The sequence below is a fragment of the Microtus oregoni genome, unplaced genomic scaffold, assembly GCF_018167655.1.
Source record: "Microtus oregoni isolate MIOR12 unplaced genomic scaffold, Mior012 000015F_ref0000493, whole genome shotgun sequence".
Lineage (NCBI taxonomy): Eukaryota > Metazoa > Chordata > Mammalia > Rodentia > Cricetidae > Microtus > Microtus oregoni.
The window spans coordinates 42,829,556-42,857,080 of NW_024543074.1; the positions used below are offsets into that span (position 1 = coordinate 42,829,556).

Here is a 27,525-nt window from a genome sequence, read left to right on the forward strand (position 1 = left end):
CACACCCAAAGCTCCTGCAGCATCCATGATGGTATTCCCTGAAGTAGACACGCACAAAGTGCTCGGTCAAGAGCTGCCGCATGGATGGCCAGTTCACTGGGCTGACATGTAGACTCAGCTTTCTTGGACCAGTTTTGGTCAGGTGTTGTATACAAACTGTTTGCCCGGCATGGGCCTGTGCCCTTCTTATTAAAATGGTCTCTTAACAGCATCTAAGTCAGGCTGGGAATGTAGATTAATTGGTAGAGTGCTTGCCTAGCATGCATTAATCCCTGGATCCAATTCTTAGCACCATATAAACTAGTCTTGGTGGTACACATCTGTAATGTTAGCACCCAGGAAGTAGAGGCGGGGAGATCAGAAGTTCAAGGTTATCCTCGACTACATGATAAGTAAGTGGTCAGTATGAGATCTTGTCCAAAAACAAACAACATCTAAATGGAAAGCCTGCTATGTCAACCATGGCTTCCCCACCACCCCTCGTTATTGCTCCCGATCTATCAATATTACTGCTCTCTGTGTTTGTCAGGTACCACTGATGCCAGTTTCCTAGCAAGTTTAAATCCCCCATTTATCTATGGCTGAGTGCCGCTAGACTTAGAGGGGGACTTTATGGACCAAGACTTCACCTCATCATCAAATGTCACCAGCAGTAGCTTGTTTTGTTGGCACTGAGAAAATTCCGGACTTGTTTTTGTCACGACTCCCCCACTCCTCGAATTGCTCTGCCCTTCTGCACATCACCTAAGTCCACAGGAAAGTTCAGTCAAGTTCACTGGCTGGCTGGAAAGCCAGGACGCTGGCTTTAGCTGTGTCTCTTGGGTAATGCCTTGGACACTTCAGGCTTGGGGCCTCAGCCGGCCTCAGGCTGAACAAGACCCGTGCTGTTCTAGGTGACTTCTGTGGCTGTTCCAGCCCAGACCCTCATGTCTGTTTAGGCAGCAGCCCCGGAACAGATGAGGCAGGTGGGGCCAGGATGTCTGGGTACCACAGCCTGCCACAAGGCAAGGAAGGAAGAAAGAAAAGACAGTTAGCTTTGGTTCTGGGGAAAAGGGGGAGGCAGGCCAGGGGAAGGAGGAGACAGAAAAGGAGGAGGGCCTTGGGTGGAGGCGGAGGGTGAGACAGACCCTGCCCAGAGCTCCAAGTGGCTTCCTGCTGCTTGCCTCTAAACCCCTCCACATTCCTGCAGCCCTTCAGACCGCCGGAACTGTTCTGCCGCCTGCCTGCCTGCCTGTCTGCGCCGAGGTATGCAACACCCTGCCAGCCCCTGCTCTTCTGTAGGCTGCATCAGTCCCTATGCCCCTTCCCCATGACTAGCCTTGGGGGCCAGGAGATAAGCTAAAGGGAGGCTTCCCTTCGGGCACAGACTGGAAACCTGTTGCTCACTCACAGGGGAACTTGCTCTCTGTAGCTCTGCAGAAAATAGCCATGATTTGTAGAGATTACTGTCTCTCTGTAGGCTCTCTGGGGCCAGAGGCCGCTAGTCTGTCCTCTGTCACCCTCGGTGGCAGCTGTCTCCTCTTCTGGGAATCTGATCCTCATTTGCCCATCACCACCAGGAGAGTCCATCCGGCTAGCAGCCTACTGGGTCTGGCTCCCTAGTCCAGGAGAACAGAGAGAGAGTTCTGGGTCAGAGTGCTGCTGCCCAAACGGGACTTTGCAAGAAAGGTAAAACAATCTGTTTAAAAGCAAGGCATTGCCTCTAATCCGTTCCTTCGGGAAGGTTCAGGTCCCTGGAGTCTCAACCCACCCCCACCTCACCCCGTGGCAGCGTCAGTCAGCCTGTAAATTCTTTTGTCTTTCCCAGCCTGGGATTGCCATTGTTCCCATTCTAATTCTGAGAGCTGGTCAGTACAGGAACCCACCGACAGTTGCTTTAGTTGTATCCAGACTTCTGAGAAAACCAACTGATACGATCCCTACACTGGGAGCGAGGTGATTGGAGGAGGGGAGTAGGGGATTCGGGCTCCAGGACACCTTTCACACCTCATTGCTGAACCCACCCAAGACTCGGACCAGCCTGGGGGATGCTAGTCTGCTCCGAGCTATTCTGTGAACTTTCCCAGGGTGGCTGAGATAAGTCTCACCCGAAGGGAACAGGCGCAAGTCATCCTCCCCAGGGACAGATAGCATATCTGCAGGGGGAAAGTCTCCACTGGCGACCTTCTAGGTTAAGTTTCTTGAACCATCCGAGTGCAGGTAAGAGGAATGAGATGTGGACCCTATCTATGTGGGGTAGCAAGCTTTAGGCACAGTTTGTGGGCAATCTCACCAAGGCATCTCCCTTGAGTTTAGCCTTCCTGTCCTAATAAAGAGGGTTAGTCCTTGGGAGTACCTAAATTCCCATAAGACTTTGAGCCTACGAACAGAATAGCTTCAGGGCGTCTCTGGAAGTTCCTGCAAATTGTGTGCATAGTGTAGGTGTGTGTGTATGTGTGTGTGTGTGTGTGTGTGTGTGTGTGTGCGCAAGTGCGTGCATGTGAGTTATGCCTGTGTGTGTAAGAGATGACAGGTGTCTGTAACTTTCAGGTTTAAGATCTTCCCAAACAGATATCAGACCCCCAGAATGGTGCAAGGGTGTGATGTGGAGAATAGAAACAAATTTGTATTTGCCAAGGATTAAGCCAGAAAGGAGTGGCTGGGAGAAGAGAGAGTTAATTCAGCCATCAGCTGCCACATCGACAGGGCTGCACTGGGGGGAGGGGGGAGAGAAGAGGGGGAGGTCCTGAGAAGGAGTCAGCTTTTGAAACTTTCTCCAAGTCCCACCCACCAAGAGGCTCTTCTCCCTGGTGACTCACTCCAAGAGGAATGCGAGTTGCCACGGTAACCTTTTTTTTTTTAACCCCTAGGGTCTCCGCCTACTGATTGGGAGGGAACTCTGGGAACGGTCAGGGACCGTCAGGTTCCAGTCCCCCTTGCCACCATCCCACCCATCCCCGTCCCAAATAAGAATCGACAGCAAATTCCTGGCCCGGTCCCCATCTCCCAAGTCCCAGGGCCCCCAGGACTGTGATAATCCTCTAGTGAGGCCCTTTGCAGGACAGGGAGTTTGGGTCTGTACTCAGAAGGTGTTGTTGAACCTTGAACTAATCTGTTTTCTTCCTGAACTCTGGCTTCCTCCCTATTTCGGGCAGTAACAGCGGTCCTTAGGAGAGGGTGCTGGATGGAAAGGGATAGTGCACGCACGGGGAAGCCTTTTACAGACCTGTAGCGGATAGATTTTAGAAAAGACAGGATTCTTCAAAACCCCTTTCCCCCCGGCAGCTCCAACATTTGGGGTCCAGAGACCATCTTCGTAAAAGTGCTGTCAGGAATACTTAAAAATACATTGTTTAAATTCATTTCAGTTTGGGAGTCTTCTTGTCGATTTCCCAAGAGCAGTGCACCCTCCTCTACAGAAAGTCTGGCCACTAGGGCTGGGACCTGGACTCAGTCTGGAGTGCTTGCTGGGTAAGCCTGGGGACCTGAATCTTGATCCTCAGCCCTCAAACGGGGAGCCAGGTGTGGTGCCTGCCTGTCTGTAATCCCAGCACTGGGGAGGCAGAGACAAGCAGAGCGCTAGAGCTCATTGGCCAGCCTGCCTGGACTCATTAGCTTCAGGAGAGTGAGAGACCCTGTCTCAAAAAAATAAAGGAGATGGGTATGGTGACATAAGCCTTTAGTCCCAACACTGAGGAAGTAGAGGGAAACTGACTTCTGCGAGGTAGGGGCCAGCCTGGTCTATATAAGTGAGTTCCAGGCTAGTCAAAGTTTTGTGTACACACACACACACACACACACACACACACACACACACACACACCACATACAGGAAAGGAAGAAAGGAAGGGCAGGTATTGGTCAAAAGCATGGGTTATAATTCAATGGTGACATCGGAAAAGATGCTGCCTGTCTTAGCCTCAGTTTCCCATTCTGTCAGATGGGGACGATCTGAGCTTGATATCCCCTGAACCCAGTCCCAGGCCCTGACTGCCTTGGAAGGAGGAGCACCCTGCATGTTGAATAGTAGCCTCCTTTCTCATCTGAGGAGAAGAACAGGAAAGAAGGCTCTGGTGGCACTGGCTCTGGGTGGTCCCGTGTCCAGCTGTGGGCTCTATAATCCAGTGCACATCTGTGCTTTTCACTTCCAGCTGCAGCTTTCAATGTTGAAAACAAGCTTTAAATAGTAGAGGTTATGAAGCAAAGAATGCTTGCCTGCCGAGTCCTTTTGGGCTGGCGGAGGAGTCTGGGGAGATAAATAAGCAAAACACATGGGGTACAGAGTTTAAATATGTAGATACTGACTTTACCACACACATGGCTAAAAAAAAAAGTGCAGAATGCAGCCACACCCTCACATTCTTCTCTCTGAGTGAGATCCTCACACACGCACATGCGTGCACACACACACACACACACGCATGCATGCATACATGCACACACGCACACACATACCACACACGGAGAGAAATTCTCTAAGTACATCTCTAAAAAAATATTAGTTTTAGCTGGGCAGTGGTGGTATACACCTTTAATACCAGCACTCTGGAGGCAGGGGCAGGCGGATCTCTGTGAGTTCGAGGCCAGCCTGGTCTGCAGAGCTAGTTCCAGGACAGGCTCCAAAGCTACAGAGAAACCCTGTCTCATAAACAAACAAAAAAAAATTAGTATTTATTTACTTATTTATTTGTTTATTTGTGTGTGTGTGTGTGTGTGTGTAAGCACAATGCCTGTGGGTGCCCTCAGAGACCAGGAGGGGGCACCTAAATCCCCAGATCTACAGTTGCACGTAGCTGTGATCAGCCTGATATGGGTGCTGGGAACTAAACATGGGTCTTTGATAGAGCAGTAAGTATTCTTAAGGGTTCAGTCAGTTCTCCAGTCACCATGCCCCTTCCCCAGGTACACCTCGTGAGTATGAAAACCGTGATCCTTACATACCAACAGATGCCAAGTCAGGCAGGCCATTCGTCACCTATTCCAGACACACCGTCAAGGATGCAAACACACCTACCATCAAATAGACTATCAGTCATGAAGAAGCCATCTCTCTCTCTCTCTCCCTCCCTTCGAGAGAGAGAGAGAGAGAGAGAGAGAGAGAGAGAGAGAAAGAGAGAGGCATATGAGTGCCCTCTTTATTTCCTAGATACAAACATTGAAACTCAGGAAGGGAAAGAAATTCACTTGAGCTTATACGACAGGTTGGTGACTGAGTCCAGCCTCCCCATCTTTGGAACCTTGTCAGGTTCTGGTCAGTTTGGAGCTGACCTTGCTCCGTAGACCCTAAATCATTCATAATACATAATTAACAGCAATTCCTCCCTCCTTTTGCTGGCCTACAGTAGCCTTCCCCAGCCTGAGTGTCTTGGTCATTAGGCCCAAAGCCCAAGGAATGGGAATTCTAAGTAGTTTCTTGGTTTCTTCCCACTGGCCCCTCCTTAGCCTCCAATTTAAAACAGGCAGAAGGAGAGGCTGCAGAAGCTTCCAGTCAACTTTCCCCTATACTGTAGAGTGTGGATCCCTGCTCCTCCCAGCCTCACTTGTGACTCCTGGGACAGCTAGCTGGCTTGCACAGCGTCAGGGCCAGCGCCAGCAAATGGTGACTTAACAGAACCCTTTAGAGAACAGCCTTCGCCTTGGCCAGGAGTGTGGTGGGCAGCAAATCAGCTCTGCTTTCGTCTGTCGGGCCATAGATATCTAGTAGGAAAGCCATGAGCAGAGATAATGACTTGGTCCTTCCAGGAACCTGATATAAAGTCCTGGGTTAAAGGCTCTCTTTGGATCATCTTGTACTGCTTGTGGCATTAGGATCTCAGACTTCAGTGGAAAAAAAAAATCATAATTAAAGTTTATATATTTTTGAATTTTTGGTTCAGAAACCACCTTGCCCTAGGAATCTGAGTGAGTTACTTTCTTTCTGTAAGCCATGAGTTCTTTGTCTAATGTAGAGACACAGTAAAGAACTGTCATGTGACTCCCAATGGCAAGCCATTAGTAGTGGCTGTCAGAATGGTATTAGAATGCTAATGCCACTCCAGACTTTGAGGGAAAGAGATTATATGATGGATTAGTAATGTCTGCCACACACACAGGCGGGGTGTGGGGAGGTTGGTGTGCTACTTATCTGCTGCCTTTGGAATCCCTTAGTCCTTTCCAGATGTTACATCTTAGACACTTTGATGTTTCTTATCCCCCTGTATTTGTGGCCACCCCTGATGCCACAGGGATGACTGTACATTGAGTCCCTTCCTTTTGCCTTTATTTGTTCTGGAGAAAGTTGAAAACTCAGCCTGGGCTGCCAGCAGGACCCAGTCACATGGTCTGGAGGAAGCGCAGGCAGCAGGAACTCCTCCAGCCTGGTCTAGACAAAGTAAAACGTGGCACTTTAGGAAACTCTGTGGAATTTCAGCAGGGCTGTGTCCAGCCACAAACTCTGGAGCCGCCTCCGAGCTGCCTAGAACCAATTCTAGGTTTTAACATCTGTGACTCTTAACCACTTCCCTTCCGACAAGAAATAGAAATAAAAAACAAGGAATCTGGTGCCAGTGGGGGAGAGGATGCATTCCAAAATCTGCTAAGTTAACCCAGGAGTTCAGAACAGATAAGGACTTTTGGGGCTTCCTTGCCCAAGGGTGTCTGGCTGTTTCTAGGGGAATCTAGAGCTATTTCCAGGTGGCTTATGGTGCACCCAGGCCCAATTCCCCTCCTAGTATACTGAGCTCTTTCTTTCCCTGTGTGTGATGTGTGCTTGCGCTTGTGTGTATGTGCTTGTGGAAGCCAGAGTCAGCCTCAGCTGTTGCTCCTCAGCTCTGTCCACTCTGTTTTGGGGACAGGGTCTTTCACTGACTTTTATCTTGCCGATTCGGCTGGACTGGCTGGCCGGCAAGCCCCAGATCCCTTCTGCTTCTGCTCTCCCCAGTACTGGAATTGCAGGCATGTGCTGCCATGCCCGGCTTTTACACTAGTCCTGGGGATCCGAACTCAGGTCCTCATGATTGCATAGCAAGCACTTATTAATTGATTCCCCCCATTCCTGCTTTTTGTTTGTTTGTATTTTTAATTTTATGCACACAGTCACAGGGTCCAGCAAAGGCCCTGGTCTGTTAGGGGCACTGGTCTTTGGAGAAGGTTTACTCAACAAGGCCTTGGCAGCATTTCAAGGTTCAGTAACCCCCTGGGTCTGGCCTGGTGGTGCCCAGCACTCAGGAAACAGAAACAGGAAGATCACAGATTTGAGGCCAGCTCTGGCTACATAATGAGACCTTGTCTTAAAACACAGAACAGTTCCCTCATCCCCCAAAACCTAAAATCAACCAAACTGGGTGTGGCGATTCAGGCCTGTATTCCCAGCATTTGGGGGGTGGAGGCAGGAGAATCTGGCCTTTGAGACCATCTTTGGCTACAGATCAAGTTCGAGGCCAGCCTAACTAAGGTCTCTGAGACCTTAGGAAGTTTTCTGAGATTGCATTTCTCCACACACTTTCCACCTAAGTTAAGTCGTCCTAAGAGTCTGTGGTTCTGAGTCACACTGTCTAAAAGCCCACAGTTCCAAAGCACCCTTGGGTTTTGATACTCAATGGCATCTCCGTGTCCGTAGGGAGCTCCTAGGAGCCCCTTTGGGTTTCAAGGGAAGCAAGCTGGGGGCTGGCTGTACTTTTCCATCCCAACTCTTCCATCCGAAGAGCTAGACAAGTGACCTCTGCTTCGGGTCCTGCTGGCAGCCCAGGCGAGTTTTCAGCTCTCTCCAGAACAAATACAGGCAGAAGAAAGGGATTCAATGTACGGAACAGGGGGAGGGGGTGCCAGGGCACCAACGGGGGCTGTCTGCATTTGGTGGTCACCAAGCCAAGAGTAATACACCTCCACTTCCTTCCCTGCCCAGGGCATTTTTCCTACCTACGTCTCAGGCCAGTTTGGCCCTAGTGGGCACCATCCTGGTGACCATCCCGGGAGCAGGCAGCTGCCAAGGGAAACATCGCACAGAGTTGAGAGACCATGCTGATACCTGTCACTCATGTGCTGGGCTGCTGGCTAGGCATGGATCTTCCTTCCCAGGCTTCTTTCTTCTCCTCTGTGCTATTGGGCAGAAAGACCTGCCTCAGGCCATCTTTTGGCTTGTGAAGACTCTGAAGGTATTGATATGTTCCCCAGCAAGCTGGACCTAGGTTTGAGTGTGAAAGATCATGGCTGCCTTGTACTGACTAGGGGGTCTTAACCATACGCTCTGGCCTGCCTGGGGTGACTGTTGTACCTCCAGCTAGCTTTGAAGAGTGGACCCCAGCCTCTTTGGCCGGAGGTGTATTATAGAACCTCAGAGACGCGTCTCATGGGCAAGCAGGGGACGTAGCTCTTCATCCAAACTAGTTAAGCCCCCACCCCACCAGCTGCTCACCCTGATATTTAGAGGAGAAAGATTCTGGGATTGGTGAAGAGCACCAGGCAGAGCTGGGATGGGGACAATGACCACCTCCCCTGAGAGTTTATAGGTCTGTTTTCTCCCTACCCTCACCCAGCCTCTGGGCTTAAGGCTGTGAAGCACTCTAGGACTTAAGTCCCGAGATAGGGCAGATGAGAGTGCAGGATGATGGAGGCAGGACAGTCTTGGGGTCCCAAGATCCCCTCCTTTTCCTTCAGCAAGACGGGGCATCCAGACTCAGGTCTCTCTAACTCTCTAACCTGAAAGGTATGACATCTCTGGTCCTAGCCTGGCTACCTCTCCAGTGATCGGACTTCTCTGCTTTTGAAGACTGGAGAGGGTGATGTATGGGCTCAAGCTGGCAGCCCCACTTTGACCTTTCCATTTCAAACACCTCAGACAAGGTCCTCATTGATACCCCCTCTCCTGTCCCATCTGCCAAAAGTCACATGCAGAGGATGTTGAGCTCGCATTTTCCAAACGGAGAAGCAAGAAGGGGAACAAGAGAACAGCTGTGAGAGGGGAAGGAATGTTCCAGAAGCTGACTAGAAAAAGGAAAGCCAGGACCTTTCCACCAGGCAGAGCTGTCCTGAAGCAATGACAAACTTCCAAGTCAATTCATTGACTTCTTTACAGTTTTCCTTCATGTCCACACCATGAAGTAGGGGGTGAGGCTCTTCTCAGCTTAAGCTATTGCAGGACTGTTATAGTCTATTCCTCTTCTGCCTGTTCTGCTACTCGGGTCCCATCCAAATAGTTCTGTAGTGCTGTAGATTGATTGAACTCAGGGCCTTGTGCATGCTAATCAAGCATGACACTTCTGGGCTACACCCTCAACTCAAAGATGTTTAGGAATCTAGACTATTTTTTTCCTTTCAAAGGCTATTATCCAAGGGAAGAAGGTGGATGCTAGAGGAGGGGCTGTCAAGACCAGCTTTCTTTGTGTTTGCTTGGCGTCAGGGACTGAAAGCTAAGCATGTACACCCTACTCCTCTGCTACACTCCCAACCTTCCGTTTTGTAAGCATTTTGAAGACTGTCCATCATCTCAAAGCTGGCCTCCTCTAGCCCTCTCTGTTGACAGAGGAGCCAAGGCTTAGAGAGAACATAGAATTTAACCCATACATGGAGACAATATCGAGGTAGAGTGAGAGCCTGGGCATTGAATCCAAGCCTTGTAGTTCTGCCCATACTGCCAAGGCATCTCCCAGCACCAAGTTTTGTCAGTTGAGAATGAAGAAGCTAGGGTTGGTGGGGCTGATAGGGAACTCTTGGGTAAGCAGATAAGGCATCGCCATTGCTCCTTCAAAAGCTCTTGGGTGGCAGAGGGAGCAGGCTTGCTCTGTGTGCCTGTGGAAAGAGACAGAGTAGACCACAAGCTTGAGGGAGGCAGATTTCGGAAGAACTTTCTAGATCCATTTGGTAACAGAAGCCCATCTGGTTAGCCCAAGGAGTCAGATGTTCCCACCACAGGTCCCTGAGTCACCAGCAGAGGTCTGTTCCAAGGTCCCTTCCTGGCTTGAGTTGGAGAGTTTAGAGTTTAACATCTTGAAAGCTGGATCAGAGCAGTGATCAGGGAGCCTTTTTAGATCTTAACGCAAGGGCACAGCTGGGTGATTTCCCTGGAGGACCCAAAGAAGGCTGTCCCTCTGGGCAGAGTGGAGAAAATGTGATCTCAGATTTCCACCACCCCAGAGCATGGAGCTTTGTTTTCAAGTGTACCTATCTCATTGTCCCTGATTCCTCTTGACTTCTCCCATTGAAGAGGAGGGGATGTGGAGGGGAAGAGGAGAGGGAGGGGGGGGAGGAAGAGAAGGGGGAGGGGAAGTAAAAGTCAGGGGAGGAGTAGAGGAGAGAGAGCTTGAGGAGGAGGGGGAAAAAGATCTTAGAACAAGAAGAATCGAAGAGCCCAAACTTGAGTTTTTAAGCTGTTGTCTTTGTCCAAACACGTCAAAAACCAAAATCGATGTACTTAGAATGGAGACTTCATCTCATGACCATAAATAGGAAACTCTGTACCTTTATCCTCAATAGCAGGAAACTGGGAGATGGGAAGGGCCACGAAGCAAACAAACCCATTCCATTCATTTGCAGCTGCACGGTTTCCCTTGGAGGCCCCAGGCCAGGTCTGCTTCTTGCATGAAGAAGTAGGACAATGGCTGTTGGAGGTACAAAGGGCATCTTAGCACAAATGAGGCTTCCTTTTAGCAGCCAAGCAGTTAACATCCCCATCTAACGTCACCTTTTGCCTCTCAGGAGGAAGCGTCTCTTGCTGATCCCATATTTTCTCCTCCCCCAGGGTTCCCAGCACCATGAGGGCCTGGATCTTCTTTCTCCTCTGCCTGGCCGGGAGGGCCTTGGCAGCCCCTGTAAGTACCGAGAGATGGTGTCTGAGTTCTGACTCATTCTGCTTTCTCCAGTTTCTGAACCTGCTCTGGGTGCTCAAGGAGACAGCAGGCCTGGGACGTGACTCAGTTGCTAGAGTGCTTTGCTTAGCACTCATGCACAAAGCCGAGGGTTTGGTCCCTAGCATTGTAAACCCAGCCTTATGGAACACACCTAAAACTCTAGCATTTGGGAGGTAGAGGTAGGAGGATCGGGAATTCAAGGTCATCTTCAGCTGTGTAGTGAGTTTCAGAGCAACCTGGGTTACTTGATATGCTGTCTTAAAAAAAATAGGGGCTAGAGAGTGGCTAAAAGCGCTTCCAGAGGAGCCAAGTTCAGTCCTCAGAACCCATATGGTGGCTTACAACCAGGGGCTCTGGCCTCTTGTGGGTACCAGTCATGTATATGGTACACAGACTACATGCAGGCAAAACCCTCATACACATAAAATAAAATAAAAAAAAAAGAAATCTAAAAAGATATTTAAAAAAATATGTATTTTGGGGGGCTGGAGAGATGACTCAGCATGTAAGAACAGCGATTGCACTCCCAGAGGACCCAGGTTCAATGCACAGCACCCACATGGTAGCTCACAACTATCTGTCACTCCAGTTCCAGGGGAATCCCATGCCCTCATGCAGACATATATGCAGGCAAAACACCAATACACATAAAAAATACATACATAAATAAATTTTTAAAAATATATCTTCTTTTTTTAAAGTCAGCAAGGTTAGGAGAAATAATGGGAAGAAACTATTGGGTAAAGTTTCCAAAAAAAAGAGAGCTCCCTGTAACCCATAGGTCAGAGCTTGTACTGCAGTTCAGGGTCCTTTAGCAGGAACTGGCCTCTAATCTGGGTGTCAACAGCAGAAATGAAGGCTTATCTATGGGAGGGAAGCTGGGAAAGGGACAGGCTGGCTTGAGCCCATGAAGCTATTTGATTATAAGTAACTGGCTCCGGCTGAATTGTGGGGGGCAGAGAAGACGCAGACAGAGATCATGACATCGGAGACTGTTGGAGGCCTGGGACAGGGCAGCCGCAATTGGATCTTGGAGTAAGATTGAAACTGGGCTGGCTTACTGGGAGTGGGAGAGGTTGCCATCAAAATGAACCAGAGATGCCCATCATTCCAACTTTAGCGAATGTGCTGCATATAAAGCAAGACAAAACAAAAAAGAAACATATTCAAAGAGAGCCAATCTGGCCAAATGAGGTCCTAGCCCCCCACCCCTTCCTCGTTCACTATATACAGTTTGCCTCCAACTCCCATTCCTGGGTTATTTGTACCAGTGTGCCTGGCTAGGAATAGCTTCTTTCAATCCGCATTCCCTGATGGCAGCTTCTGGCCAAACTCGTCAGGCAGGCAGAGTTTGACTGAAGACTTGGAGAGGTTTCTTTTAATTTTGGAAGCGACTGCAGCCAATCAGAGGCCTCAAGGTTTTGGTCCGGCCCCACCTGATCTCCTGGAGTCTGAAATGTTAGGAAGGAATTTTCTAGTAACCATAAAACGAGGTCACACATAATAGGAAGGAAGGTGGGACATCTATAAGAAGTCACAAAGGGTGTTTATTCTGGCTGGGTCTCACAAAAACCTCTGTCAATAAAATAATGGTTTGGTGGAAAGTCTGTAAAAGCCAAGTGTGGTGGCCCAAGCCCATGATTCCAGCTTTTTGGAAGGCGAAAACATAATTGGCGAGTTCAAGGCCTGCCTGAGCTCTGTAGCAAGCAAGATCCTGCCCAAATGAAATGAAATGAAGTATTGAGATAAGGGCTCAATTCAGTAGTAGATTGACTAAAACGGAAATGATACAGAGAAGATCAGCACAACTCTGGTGCAAGGGGACACAGGAATACATGAAGTATTCCATACTTTAAAAAAAAAAGAAAGAAAGAAATAAAGAGGGGGCCAATGAGATGGCTCAGCAGCCAAGCCTGACAAACTGAGTTTGATTCCCGGGACCCACTCACACGGTGGAAAGAAAGAATCGACTCCCTCAAGCCATCTCACCGTGGCGTGGGTGCTCACTCCATCCCATACGTACGACTCCTGCATACAAATTAAATAAAAATGCAATAACAAACGTTTTGAAGGAAGGTAGAAAGGAGGATGGAGTTGCAATGTGGGCTCCAGCCAGAGACGACCTCAGTGTTCCCAGCTTGAGATCTCAGTGCCCCCAGGCTTGTGCTCCCAGCCAGAGACACTCCAGGGAGGAAGCTGGCCTGGACCTTGACCAACTCTCTGAACCCTGTTTTCTTTTCCAGCAGCAGACTGAAGCCCCTGAGGAGGAAATAGTGGCGGAGGAAACTGTGGCTGAGGATACTGGGGTACGTATGTGGTGCGTTGGTGGTAACCCCACCCCTGACCCCCTTCTGACTGGTCCCTTCCTTGGCCCATTCAGGCAAGGGCAGTGGGGCTGGCTCCTTGCTGGAATGGTCCATATGTCCTCCTCTTGTGTGCACACAGGACCCAATATTAACTGGATCATCCCCAGACACTCATGACTGTTCCCCAAACTTTCATTTGAGCCCCAAGGTTGGGAGGATTCAGGAATGTTTGGGCTTCATATTTCTTCCACTATTATCCACAGTCTCCCTGCTGTGAAACAAAGGGACCCACACAGCTGGGCCTGGCAGGCATAGAGGTCTTTTGTCTTAACATCTTAGAGGCCTCTGATTTATTTTAATGGAATTTGGGGGCTCTAGACATATTGATAAAGAATAATAAAGCGAACAGACTAATAATAAATATAGGATTCCATCTAAATTCTCCACCCTAGCATTTGCACCATGGTCTGAGCCCAGCCTACTTTTTTCCTGTGTGTCCCTCATACTCTCTTGTGGGTCTCTGAAACTTCATGCAGGTCCCTTCCTCCTCTGTAACTCTTTTCCCGGACTGGGATGGGGTGGGGACCCCTGTCCTCATTCTTTCTCTTCCATGCCAGGTCCCTGTGGGTGCCAACCCAGTCCAGGTGGAAATGGGAGAGTTTGAGGACGGTGCTGAGGAAATGGTCGAGGAGGTGGTGGCTGACAGTAAGTCTCCTCCCTGTCACTTGGCACATCTAGATGGCCCTTGCCCGTGTGGACACAAGGACATCTCGCAGGAAGTTTCTGACCGAGGGGATGCACTGTGGGGCCCTGGCAGCTGTAGAGGGCCAGCTGGAAATCTTCAGGCTAGGGGAGTCTGGGATAGATCTATTTATAACCAGTCCATCCAAGCTGTGAAGGGCCGAGGAAACGCCACAGTTGGGTGTCACATTCCCACAAAGGTCATGATCACATCTGGTCACCAAGATTCCCCCAGGGCCTCAGTCTGGACTCGAGCTTCTCCCAGGAGTCCATCTGAAAAAGCTGACTGACTCATTCAATTTCTACTTGATCCAAGGAAGCAGGGGTGTAGGGAAGGAGCCTGACATAAATTCTAATGCCTCGAGTAGAGAGGGAGTGACTCAGGGCTCCAGTCTTCAGCCCAGAGGCTGAGGTATCCGGGTCCAATGGATTAAAGGCGTGGACTTTGGAAGCAGAGATTGAAACAAGGTTTGGATCCTTTGAACTAGGGCTTCCATATCTTAACAAAGCAGTTGTGCAGATGGAAGCCCCAAGAAAATGGCCCAGTGGGTAAGAGCACTTGCTTCACAAGCATGAAGACCTGAATTCAAATCCCCAGCACCCACTTCAGCTTTCTTGAGGGGACAGTTAAGGGTATTTGAAGAGAGCTGGGCGGGCTTACTGAAGCAGGGGCTGGGGTCTTGAGTCATATCCTTTTCCTCTTCTGTGCCCAGCCATTGTTTCCTGTCGAAGTGGGGGGCCCATTGTCTACTGTGGGCCTGGGTTCTTCCTTTTCCTTTGGGGACACCTGGTTCTATTCCGTTGGACCTCACAGCTCACTGAATCCATGACAACAGCTCAATCTTCCAAGTCATTCTAGAAAGTGCTTTGAATCCAGAAATGCTGCACTGTGGTTGCTCAGCAGGGAACTGAGGATCTAGGTGTTGTTTCAGTCTCTGGGAGAACCATATGCACCCCAGGTTTCTGAGTCCCAGACTGAGGTTTCAGCCCTCTGAAAAGGGCCTAGTCCTGACCTTGAACTGAATCTCTAATCCCCAGACTGAGTCAATTGCTATCCTAAACTCCATGACTGAGCACAGGAGATTGAGGGATGCCCAAATCTCTGGTGTTGGGAGTCTAGTACAGCCAAAAGTTGTCAGCCCCAAATTCCCATCTGTGTGGTGTAGGGGGCTGTGCCATCCTGGTGAGCTGACACTATGTTCTGTCCTCCAGACCCCTGCCAGAATCACCACTGCAAACATGGCAAGGTGTGCGAGCTGGACGAGAGCAACACCCCGATGTGTGTGTGCCAGGACCCCACCACCTGCCCTGCTCCCATTGGCGAGTTTGAGAAGGTAAAAGCAGGGACCTGCGTCCTGCAAAAGTTCAATGTGCTAAGAAATCGGTGGGCATGGGAGACCTAGCAGGGCATCTCCATTCTCAGAAGTCCTCTCCCTACGACCAGTCAGAACAGGAAAGAGGAGCTGAGTCATAGTTGAGGGCCTCCTCAGCCCCACCCTTCTAGCCACTGATGAGAATTCAAAAGAATTTACTCGTACCACCAGGCTCCAGACTCTGTGCTGAACTTGATCGCTAAGTGCTACACAATCTCAGATGGAATGCACTCTTGTTAATACTTTTATTAATTTTTTTTTTCAGGGTGAGGTTGAATGTTTATTCAGGGGGTTATGGAGGAGGAAGGGTGAAGGGGGAGACAGAGAGGGAGGGAGAGAGAGAGAGAGAGAGAGAGAGAGAGAAGAGGAGAAAGGGACAGAGAAGGGGGGAAGCAGAGAAGTGGGGAGAGAGGCAGAAGCAAAGCTGCCTCTCCGAGAGGAAGATCCTTTTATTAATTTTTTACATTTTATTTATTATGTGTGTATGAGTGTGTGTATCATGCATGTGGAGGTCAGAGGACTTCCTGGGGTCTGTTCTCTCCTTCCACCATATGGGGTGCAGGATCCTAAACATCAGGCTTGGGGACAGGCACCTTTACTTGTTAAGCCATCCCACTGGCCCTGTATTGCATGTAGTTAGTAAAGCATTGTGCCTACAGATGGGGGGTCTAGGGTCTGCTTAAAGGCTCACTGCCAACCCCATCTCCATCACTTGGTAGCTGGGAGATCTTAGCCAAGGTGCTGAGAGGTTCTAAGTCTTAATCCCCTCATAACTGAAAAGGGAGAGAGAATCCTGAACTCCTAGAGCTGCCCTGCATTTGTTTAAGGATGCCAGGTATGTGACAAGGACCCAGCGTTGTTATTTCTTAAACCTATCCATTCTATTTCCAGTAGTGTGCACTTACCATATATCCATCCACCCACCCACCCACACATCTGTCATGTGTATATGCACCAATTCTTACACATTCATCCACCCATACAACTATAAATCCACCCATGAATCCATCCACCTGCTCAGCTACCCATCAATTCACCGGTCTATCTGCCCATCTACTCATCCATCTGTTCATACATTCATCTATCCATCCACCCACTTCACTGCCCATTCACTCACTCTACTCAACCATTTAAAGCTCATCATCCATCCATCCTTCCATCCTCCTATCCATCTATATAGTCATCTATCTATCCATCCATCCACCCCTCTACACACTCACCTATCCATTCATTCAAGCAAATACTTTTTGGATACTTATTTAGGCCAACTATTGTGGTAGGGACTATCTGGTTCAGGGCAGAAAACCTGGCACCACTGTTCTTCCAGCAACTTCCAATCTAGCTGCTTATTTTTAAATAATTTTCCAAAACAAACCTTGCCTCTGGGCTTCAAATATTATCTTCATTTTTTAAAAATTGTTTTTATTGATCTATACACTTTTCTCCACTCTCCTCCCTTCCTCCCTCCTTCCTTTCTACCCTCTCCCGTGATTCCCATGCTTTCAATTTCTCAAGAGATCTTGTCTTTTTCTACTTCCCATGAAGAGTAGATCTATATATGTTTCTCTTAGCATCCTCTTTGTTGTCTAGGTTCTCTTATTAACTTCACTTTTAACTCCACCCCCCATCCCATGGCTCTCTGATGCTGCAATCTCCCCCTACAGCAATGTGTAAGCCTTTACTGACTCCGGGTTCTTCCCCTATCACAGGGTGCTCCTACCTGGGTCTCTGCTCTTATTTAGCCCTCAGCCTCTCTTTATGGTTCCTCTATGACCAGAGGTTTTTCCGGCAAGACTCAGTGAGTCAGTTCGCCCAGCAGAGGTTCACTCCAGACCATATCCTAAATAGTCATCTGGATCACATGGGAAGCAGAGAGAGGCTGCAGCATCCAGAGAGTCTCCATCTAGGAGGATCACACAGGGCTCTTTTACCCAGCCCCATACATGGTGCGGCGATGCTCCTGATTAGAGGAGCCCGCTGGGGTCAGTTCTCTCGCTCTGTCATGTGACATCTTTACCTGCTGAACAGGCTCACTGGCCCTTCAGTTTTATCTGAGCAAACCCTGGTGGTCCAGGCCTAGCCCAGGCACAGGGAGGCTGAAGTAAGTGACACGTTGAAAGTTCAAGGCTTGGTTCTGCCACACAGTGTGCTTAAAGCTAGCTTGGTCAGGGGGCTGGAGAGATGGCTCAGTGGTTAAGAGCACTGATTGTTCTTCCACAGGTCCTGAGTTCAATTCCCAGCAACCACATGGTGGCTCACAACCATCTGTAATAAAATCTGGTGCCAACTTCTGGCCTGCAGGGATACATGCAGGCAGAACATTGTAAACATAATAAATAAATCTTTAAAAAAAAAAAGAAAAAAAAAAGCTAGCTTGGCCAATGTAGTGAGACAGTGTCTTAAGATAAAACAGTAAAGGGATAAGGCTTTGAATCTGGGATAGAGTACCTACCTACCGTGCAGCAAGCTAGTCAGCTCTAGCAATTTAAAAATGTTTTTACCAGGGACTGGTCCCACGCTGAGTGTGGACCAATTCTAGACTCCCATTGGGAGCACGGGTACTCTGCCTAAAGCATCTTCTGCAGGCAACCCATGCTCAGTGAACAACTAGGGAAATGTCACCAGTCAAGCTCCAGGCCCCAGGCCATGGGCACCCTTATGCTTCCTTCTTTCTTTGTGTTTGTATGTTTGTGTGTGTGCCTACATGTGTGTATGTCATGGTCGGTGTTAGCAGTCAGTTCTCTTCTTCTACCATGCGGATCCTGGGATCAAACTCGGTTCAGTAAGCTTGGTGGCAAGTTTTTGTTTTATTTGGTTTTGTTTTTTGGGACAGGGTTTCTCCATGTAGCCCTGACTGTCCTGGAACTTGCTTTATAGATTAGGCTGGCCTTGAATTCATGCCTCTGCTTTCTGAGCACTGGCATTAAAGGTGTGCACCCCCACTTCCTGGCTTGAGTGTCTTTACTCTCTGACCTATCTCATCTGCCTTACTGTGTCTTCCGGAAGGATAATGGTTCATAGCTTGCTGTGTTCTTTATGCATGGACACATGTCTTTCCCAGCCCTTTCTTTCACTGTCTTTGAAGTACCTTCCATGTCTTGACTGTGACTCAGATTTGCTTCTGCTCCAGAATCACCCCTAGCTCTCCTATGGGGGAACAGTGGGGTCTAGAGTGATGGTCTTAGTCAGTGTTCTAGCGCTGTGAAGAGACATCATGACCACTCTTAGAGAAGAAAACATCTAATTGGGGCTGCCTTACAGCGTCGGAGGTTTAGCCCACTATCATCACGGAGGGAAGTATGGTGGATACAAGCAAACATGGTGCAGGAGAAGGAGCTGAGAATTCTACACCTTGATCCACAGACAGAAGGAAGAAACTGCCATACGGGGCATGGCTTGAGTATCTGAGTCCTCAAAACACATCTCCAAAGGACCACTTCCTCCAACAAGGCCATTACCTCCTAATAGTGCCACTCCCTATGGGCCTATGTGGGCCACTTTCTTTCAAACCACCACAGTGGGCTTCTGTTCCCCAACCTCCAGTTCACCTCGTGTGTGAGAACTTGGCTGTTATTATTAGTTGTTTGGGTTCCCGTGTCCCCATCTCTGAAATGGGCAAGGACAGGGCTACCAGGTCAGGCTTTGGGAATGAAGGAGAGGTGCCCTGTGCTTGGTCAACAGGTGTGCAGCAATGACAACAAGACCTTCGACTCCTCCTGCCACTTCTTTGCTACCAAGTGTACCCTGGAGGGCACCAAGAAGGGTCACAAGCTCCACCTGGACTACATTGGGCCATGCAAATGTGAGTGTGCCCACACCTTCTAGCCTTCTGCTCAGGGAGACGGCTTTGTGTTCTCTGTGATCTTGGGTAAATTTCTTCCCCTCTCTGAGCTTTAGTGTACCCATTCATAAAATAAATTCAGGCCATCTTATCTCCCGGGAAGGGACTTAGCAGTCATAGGGGCACATTTTAGAGAAGAATGAGAATGTTCTTTTTTTTTTTTTTTTTTTTTTTTTTTTGAGGCAGGGTTTCCCTTCGTAGCCTTGGCTCTCTTGGAGACAACTTGCTCTGTAGACCAGGCTGGCCTCAAACTCACAGAGATCCTCCTGCCTCTGACTCCTGAGTGCTGAGATTAAAGGTATGTGCCACCATCGCCAGGCAAGGCTGATCCTTCATAAGGCTAACTCAAAGCCTTCCTGTTTCAGCACAGTAAAATCAAAACCAAATTTGACCTGGGCCCGCAGAATATTTTAAATGTCTTTCAGTTTGAATGTTTTTCAAATGGGGGCATGCCTGGAGCTGGGGAGATGGCTCAGTGGGTAAAGTGCTTGCCATATAAGCCTAAGGACTGAGTTCCACCCCCAGAACCTATGTAAAAAGGCTAGGTGTGGTAGCACACATGTGTGGTCCCAGTACTGGGGAGGTGGAGCCTGGAGGATCCCTGGGGCTCACAGGCCAGTCCTCCTAGCCTAATCAGTGAGCACCAGATCAATGAGAGAGAGAGAGAGAGAGAGAGAGAGAGAGAGAGAGAGAGAATGTCTCAAAAAATAAGAAGTCAGATGACCCCCGAGGTGTGATGTCTGAGAATGACCTCTGGCTTCCAGCCAGGTGCACATACATATATGACTATGAGCACACATCTATGCCAAAATAAATAAGTAAATAACTACATTCAAAAATAGGGGCGTGCCTTCCTTTCCTTCTGTTCCTCTGTATCGACACAGACCCTTAGCCCCTCATTCCCTCATATTCCTCGTCCCCCTTTTCTAAAAGCCTAGGGGTTTTGAAGAGGGATGCCAGGAGCTCTGCCTGGCTCTTTGTTAGTGACCCAAGCTGCAAATTCTGCTGGTATGGGGTTTCCTTATCATATGAGTCTCCCAAACCACACTCAGTGCCCATGAGACAGCATAAGCTGTGTATAGCATGTTCTGTATAGGGAACATTCTTCCCCGTGGGCTGGGACTATAGCTAAGTGGTAGAGCGATTGTCTGGTGTGCACAAGGGCCTAGATCCCATCCCCCTGCTCTGCAAGCCAAACTGAACCAAACTCAAACAAAGGAGAGCCCCTCCCCAGCCTGAGGTTTTCAGCTGTAGGAAGTGAGGGCAGGAAACAGTGTCCCAATAGTTAGCTCTGAGCTCTTAATAACAGGGCTGGGATGTGCAAGGAAGGGCATAGATTAGAGAGCCTTAGAGAAAACAGGGTGGGGGATGTGCGCAGGGAGGCTTGGGCCGTGACGAGAGGCATGTTCTAAGGAGCCCTTAGCAAGTGGATGCTGATGCCTCTGAGGCCATCCACCTGCCCATCCAGCTCCACGTGGGGCTTTCCACTCCCGGATGGCAGTGGTCCTAGCCTCAAAGGTACATTCTTTGGATTCACAGTAACAAAAGAGCACACACCAGATTGCCCTCTCCTCCCTGCTGGTATCTATCCAAACTGGATGTAGGCTGATGGTCTGATACTCTGACTGCAAGCAAGAGCCTTCTCTTGCTCACTGCTAAGTTCAATGACTGGAGAGCCTGAATGAAATCTCGAGGTGTGACATTCTGGGGTTAAAATCTCTAAAGAGGTTCCGGGGGTTGTGTACTCTTGAGCCTTCTCCCCACTGTTGCTATGTTGGACAACATATGGATAGAGCTATGGATAGAGGTTATTTCAAGTACCTTCCAGGGTTTGGCCTCCAATAGCTGAGATCACATCCCACCCATCACCGAGAAAGATGCAAGAGCATTTGGGGTGGCGGTGTGCCGTATTAGGTTAGGTGCAACTGGGGAGCCTCAGGACCCCTGAGCTTCCCCATGCAGTCTTCTTTACTTACCAAGAAAAGACGTTGGGAAGGGTCTGCCTCAGAGGGACAGAGGCGCCAAGGCCAAGGTTGCCTAGTGAAGTTCCTGTAGGGAGTAGGGCAAGAAGCCGAGAGTAGCCAGGTAGTGTGTCTGCCCTCTGGGGGGGCCAGGTTGACTAATCTTGTCTTCTGTGCCCTAGACATCCCCGCCTGCCTGGATTCCGAGCTGACCGAGTTCCCTCTGCGCATGCGTGACTGGCTCAAAAACGTCCTGGTCACCTTGTATGAGAGAGATGAGGGCAACAACCTCCTCACCGAGAAGCAGAAGCTGCGGGTAAGCGGCCTCCTCCCAGCTTGGACCAGTCTGCCTGCTGTTGACCTCTCTGGACCCTGCTGATGGGAATCTACGGCCAGTTCTTAGAACCGGGCCCCGAGGTAGCCCCACTTTGCAGGGTGCCTTCACCCTGGATTCCAGGACACAAACCTCCAGCTGCCTTTGGAGGCTCTGAGAAGGTCTGTAACAGACGGACCCAAAGCATAACCCTATTATTCCTTCTCCATCTGAGTCAACAGGTCTTCTCCTTTAGTGGGCATATGTAGCCCTGTGCCAGAGACCTAATATAGATTTCTCAGTCTCTCCTTAAGCCTCCTTAGGCAGCGATGGCATGAGTCAGGCAGTACTATGACCTCCCCATCCATGGACAAGCTGCTGGCTCCCACCAGGGCCTCTGTCTTCCTCTCACTGTGGGCTCTGGCCTTGACTGGCCTCTCGTCACAGAGGGGAGGGGGCTGGGATGCTTGGTCACCTCATGATTCCCACCTACAGGTGAAGAAGATCCACGAGAATGAGAAGCGCCTGGAGGCTGGAGATCACCCCGTGGAGCTGCTGGCCCGAGACTTCGAGAAGAATTACAACATGTACATCTTCCCTGTCCACTGGCAGTTTGGCCAGCTGGACCAGCACCCCAGTGATGGGTAAGAGTCAGGGTGCTCAGGACCATAGGCTCAGCTCTGGCCTGAACTGAGGCTGGTAGGGGTACGAGATGAGTCTGTAAGGCCCCTCGGCTCAAGACTCCACGGTCTGCTTAGGGTTAGAGAAGATGGAAGGAGTAACCTGAGGAAAGATGAACCCTGAGACCCCCTAACATTAGAAGCAGGAGCCGTCAGTACAAATAATGATCCCTAGAGCATCCAGGAACAGACTCCAATGTGACCCAGGGCCAAGGCACAGCAGCCTTGCTCATGCCTCGCTCGTGCTTGCTCACGGTCCTTCAACAGCCTACGGCCGTCATCCCAGTGGCCATGTCCCAGATCCAGACTGAGTTTGAGCTCCATGAAAACCACCTGGCCCCAGAAGTTCCTCAAAAATCAGTCAATGGCTTCCACATCGCATCGCAAATTCCTGACTTGGGTTGTGACCAGGGCATTAAGGAGACTGCAGGGAATTCAGAGGACAGGCAGCACCTGAGCTCACACACACACACACACACACACACACACACACACACACACACCCCGCTGTCACTGCTGGCCTCCTTTTGCAGCTGTGAGTGTAAGAGACCCTGTTTAGCTCCCAAAGAGGCAACTCACTCGATCCTTCCTGGAGCTGTTTCGGCTCTTTGCTTTGAATGGCAGAAAACAGGTGGTCACTCAGGGGACAGGCAGGGCCACCCTGCTGGCATGTCAGGGAGAAAGAAACCAGGCCAGGAAAGCTCCTCTCTGAAATGCTCATTGCTCGCTCCGTGTCCGGCTATGCGCCAGGACACTGCCCACCCTGCTGGTCAACTCCCCCGCCACCCCCAGTGCCTGGCTCTCCTAGGCTCTGGGAAGCTCTCAGCTGCTCCTCTCCCAAGCTCTTGCTGTGGCTAGGATCCAATTGAGTGACATGGGAGTATGAAGGGGAGAGTCCTAGGGGACATCCCGATCCCATGAGCCAAGTGGCCTAGAGAAAGTTCTAGATGGTTTGCTGGGGCTGGGTGACTGGGAAAATGCTCCAATTTCCTCTTGGTCAGAGTTGTTGGTGGCCTTGCAGCTGCCTGAGTCTGTTCTCTCGCAAGACAGTGAAGGAGAGGCCTGGTTGGTTCAGATTCTGTGTGATGCTTCTTGCAAGCAGGAGGCTGTGAAGAACATTGGTGTCCCCTGAAGTCCCTTGTGGGCGATAGTATTCTAGGGACAATTAACTGGGATTCTGAAGGAAGGAAAGAAAGAGAAGAAAAGATCGTGCTCTGGAGTCCAGCAGGGAGGACAGTGAGAGGGGCTTCAGAGGACAATCCTTTTGTCGTTCATTGTGTGATATACAGAGGACGCAAGAAGGTTCTGTACCCTTTCCATCTCGCTGCCTAGCCAGCTCTGGCTCAGTCCCTCCTAGAAGTCAGAGCCATCACCAGGTACATGCTAGATACATGCTAGGCAAACCTCTCACTAGGAAATTCTAGGAAGGTCTCCTATCACTGATCCACCTCACACCATAGCCCCTTACTAGACGATTCTAGCTAAATACTCTACCACTGAGTCTTTTCCCCAATTCTTTACCGGTAGATTCTCAATGGGGGATTCTAGGCAGGTGCTCTATTGCTGAGCTACAACCCAGCCCTATTACAAGACTGGTGGGTCTGTTTTTAGACCCTTTTTCTGGTACCTGCATCTATGTATTGATGTGTGAGCACTGAAAATCTATAGTGTGATTTCACTAGATTTTGACTTACCATAACTGAGGTGCTGAATACACTGTTTCTGTGTGGCTACCACTCAGCCAAGTGACACTTACAAGGAAGTCACTGAGACTCAGAACCAGAACAGCCAGTTCCTCCCCCTGTCATGTAGAATAGGAAACCGAGGCTCAGAGTGAGGTAATGTGGCACTATAGGCTCCATTGTAGGTCCATGGCAGAGCTGTGGGTAAAGCCAGGATGCCAGCCCTGGACTCCTACCACTGGCTTCCTGTATTGAGCTGTGTGTTCTCCCCTGCTCATATCTTTCCCCACTCTTTCCTGCCAGGTACCTGTCCCACACTGAGCTGGCCCCACTGCGTGCTCCCCTCATCCCCATGGAACACTGCACCACACGCTTCTTTGAGACCTGTGACTTGGACAATGACAAGTACATCGCCCTGGACGAATGGGCCGGCTGCTTTGGCATCAAGGAGCGTAAGTGTTGGGGTTCAGGGCGAAGAAGTGCCCCCGAGGGATGGAATGTCGTCACTTCCCCTCTGGTGGCTCTGTCTGGCGTTTGTCTGTCCTGTCTGTCTCCTTTGCCTGTTATTTGCTGTCTTTGTCTTTGTGCCCTGAAGGTCTCTTTCCTGACCTTTAAACATTAGTCCTCCACAGAAGTGTTATTTTGGGAACTGGCTGCCTCGGGAGAGGAAACAGGAAGTACAACTTGGCAACCAGTTCAAGAGATGGAAACAGGCTAGAGTCAGGGAGATCAAGGTCCCACTCAACCTCTTCTCAGTGACCTTGACTGGTCACTGGTGCTGGGACGGGAGGAAATCCAGCAGACCCTAGGACCCTAGGACGGACACCCAGCCTCCCTGTTTTATTAGCGTATAGTGATTATACACAATGACGGATTTCATTATGACACTTTCTTACATCTACACAGTATATTTTGGTCATCTTTGAGGCTCATTACCCTCCTGTTCCCACTCCTGCTGTCCCCTCCTCTTCCCAACCAGCCCCCTTCTGCTTTTATGTGGCAGAACCTTCTTTTAACTCCCACTCTCCTTCCTTTGCAGAGGACATCAACAAGGACCTGGTGATCTAAGGTCACACCTCCTTCTGCAGTCCCGGATTCTCTCCCTCTGATGTCCCCCTTACCATTCCCCCTTTGTTAAAAATGTTTGGATGGTCGGCTGTTCTGCCTGGGGATAAGGTGCTAACATAGATTTAACTGAATACATTAACGGTGCTAAAAGAAGAAGAAAAAAAAGATACTATAACCTAAGTCATGGCATTTTCCCATGTAACTCGACTCTGGGGCGTGGCCCATCCACAGCCCCCACAGCCCCCACGTCCCCTCCACGGCCCAGTGCCTCACTGGCTGTGTTGGAAATGGAGTCACACGAGCTTGCCTTACCCAAGCACGAGGTATCTTTAGCTTTCATTCCTGTTTTCCACTTGACTCTAACACTCACCCATCCAGACTCTGCTGATCTCATTTTGGGGTGGGGGCTACCTGGGGTCTTCCCCAGGTGTTTCGTAGGAAGGCAAAGGAAAGTGACAGACATAGGATACAAAATTTGGGCAAGGATGCTCTGAGACCCGAGGATCCACCGTTCAGAACCCAGTCATGGTAGCCTAGATCAACGATTTGAGAGAATATTCCGGAGCTGTGAGGACTCCCAGCAGCCCAAGACCTCACTGTCTCTTCCACTCTTTAGGCAGTTTCTTTCTGTGTTTGGTTGTTGGTTCAAATTTTGGCAAGCCATGGGTCTATGGGTGGACCAGAACATCTCACAGGATTCTCCTACTGATAATGGGCTTCCGGGGTTCTTCCTGGGGGCTCCAGGCACTGGGAGGTCGTTTCAGGAAAGCAAGACTCAAGAGGAAGGCATAGAAAGTTGTAACGTAGAGAAGGTGAAGCTGGTGAATTGGTTTGATTTTTTACATCTAGACGGCTATCATGAAGTTTCTAGCATGCCCCCACCCCCACCTCGCTAATAACCATCTACTAATCAAGAGAAACTTCCAAGTCAATGGAACGGTCGGATCTCGCAGGCTAAGAATTTGTTCACCTCCAAGCATTTCATGAAAAAGCTGCTTCTCATTAATCATGCAAACTCTCACGATGACGTGAAGAGCTTGACAAATCTTTCAAAATAAAAAGTAACGACTTAGAAACTGCCGTCCTGGGTGATGGTGTGTGTGTCTTGGTCTCAGGCACTTTATTTCCCCCGACCCACAGATACCTGGGCATCTTTGTGTACACCTGCATGGATGCAAACACACTATTATGATTTTATACATGCTTAGACACACTCATACACAGGGAAGCCCTGGCTCCTCTGAGCACTAATTTAACAGGTGAGGAGTTCATTCAGTTCCTGGCCCGTGGTATAGCTCAGTTGGTAGAGCATTTGCCCAGCTGCACAAAGCCCTGGGGTTGATTGATCCCTAGCACTGTATAAACTGGGTGTGGTGAAGAAGGCCTGTAATTCCAGCACTGAGGGGATGGAGGCAGGATAGTCTTTCTCAGCTACATAGTGAGGTGGAGGCCAGCCTGGGCTACATGAGACTTTGCAGGGGGTGGATTAGTTCTTTCATCACTGCAGCCGCACCTCAAGTGCCTGAGAACCATGCGGTAGCTTTGGTCACCCCACGGAAGAGGATACATTTTCTTCATGGGGAAGTTCTAGGTAGCTGAGTCATCCTGTAGTCCCGGCACTTGGGAGGCAGACACAGGCAGATCTCCACGAGTTTGAGGCCAGCCTGGTCTATATAGTTACAGGCCAGCCAAGACTGCATGAGAATGCGTTTCCAAAAAAAAAAAAAAATATTCTAGACACTCAAAAGCCACAGAACACTTTATGAAGCTTGTTCCGATCAGATGTGCTAATGTGATGTTTCAGGTTCCTAGTCCCGAAATTCCCTTGGAGAGGAAGGGACTGGCTGGAAAGATCTCTATCACTACAATGGGCCACACAGCAGTTTCTTCTGACAGTCTGAGGATGATTAACTTGAGTTTCTAGAGCAGAAACTAGCTGGACTTCTGTGTGTGTAACGGGATGGGGAAGGAAGCGGGCCCCGGGCAGTTCTGTCCTCACCATGCGATGTGTACAAGCCCAGCACCACTGACGTCTCTGAACAGTCAGAGGGCTTAGGAAGTTCCTGCAGTGCTGCCTTCACTAGCTGCTGCTTATCAGGCGACTGCCATGTATGAGACCGAAACACACAGCCGAACAACTCCCTTCAGACAGAATGGTGCATGAAGGGAATGAAGACCGGTGCTGGTGCAAAGCCCGAACCTGTTTCCTCTGGCCAGGTGAAGAGCGAGAACTTGACCCGGTGGGTGATTGATGCAGTCTTGCCCCTGGGCCGGTCTGGGCCGGATCATCTATAAACACGCAGCACTGACTCCCAAAGTCCAGCTCTCAACTAACCTGGATTCCCGGGACTTGGGAGACTTGGCTGTCCTGGGACTTGGTTGTCCCTTGAGGCAGTGAATACAGGGAGGAGGTGGAGCTTAGCATGCCTCCCATCCCTGTAAGTGAGCATCTCCTATATTGAATCTTCAGAATTTCCAAAAAAAAAAAAAAAAAAAAAAACAAAAACAAAACAAAAAAAAACCCAAAACAAAAAACAACAACAAAAACAAACCCAGCATTGAAGAATTAAGAATCAAGGTTGAGCTGAGGGTCCCGGGAGGGCAGGACATGGGCACACACACTGCAGTCCACAATGAAGTTGGTCTTCTGATGGGAGCATCAGTCTCCTTAGAGATGGCGCTTTCCTGTCCACCTGGCTCTGTCCTCCCATCCCTTTAACGCAAATTACTTAAGACACACCTGAATCCTGCACTTGGG

At 49.6% G+C, this 27,525-nt stretch overlaps 1 protein-coding gene and 1 non-coding gene across 3 annotated transcripts; both read left to right on the forward strand.

The window, feature by feature from the left end:
- The first annotated feature begins 1,128 nt into the window (after positions 1–1,128).
- Sparc (secreted protein acidic and cysteine rich) lies at positions 1,129–25,656 on the forward strand. Of its 2 annotated transcripts, none has more exons than XM_041665498.1 (10): positions 1,129–1,245; positions 10,694–10,763; positions 13,046–13,108; positions 13,726–13,813; positions 15,062–15,183; positions 18,904–19,024; positions 21,207–21,340; positions 21,833–21,981; positions 24,003–24,151; positions 24,739–25,656. In XM_041665498.1, the coding sequence occupies exons 2-10, from the start codon at positions 10,707–10,709 to the stop codon at positions 24,765–24,767; spliced, it is 912 nt and encodes a 303-aa protein (XP_041521432.1). In that variant the 5' UTR covers positions 1,129–1,245; positions 10,694–10,706; the 3' UTR covers positions 24,768–25,656. The 2 variants fall into 2 exon arrangements, with proteins under 2 accessions (XP_041521432.1, XP_041521433.1); XM_041665499.1 differs by having other exon boundaries at positions 13,049–13,108.
- LOC121457263 lies at positions 12,555–12,657 on the forward strand. Its single transcript, XR_005975757.1, has one exon. It is a non-coding gene; the product is annotated as a U6 spliceosomal RNA (small nuclear RNA).
- Positions 25,657–27,525: the final 1,869 nt, after the last annotated feature.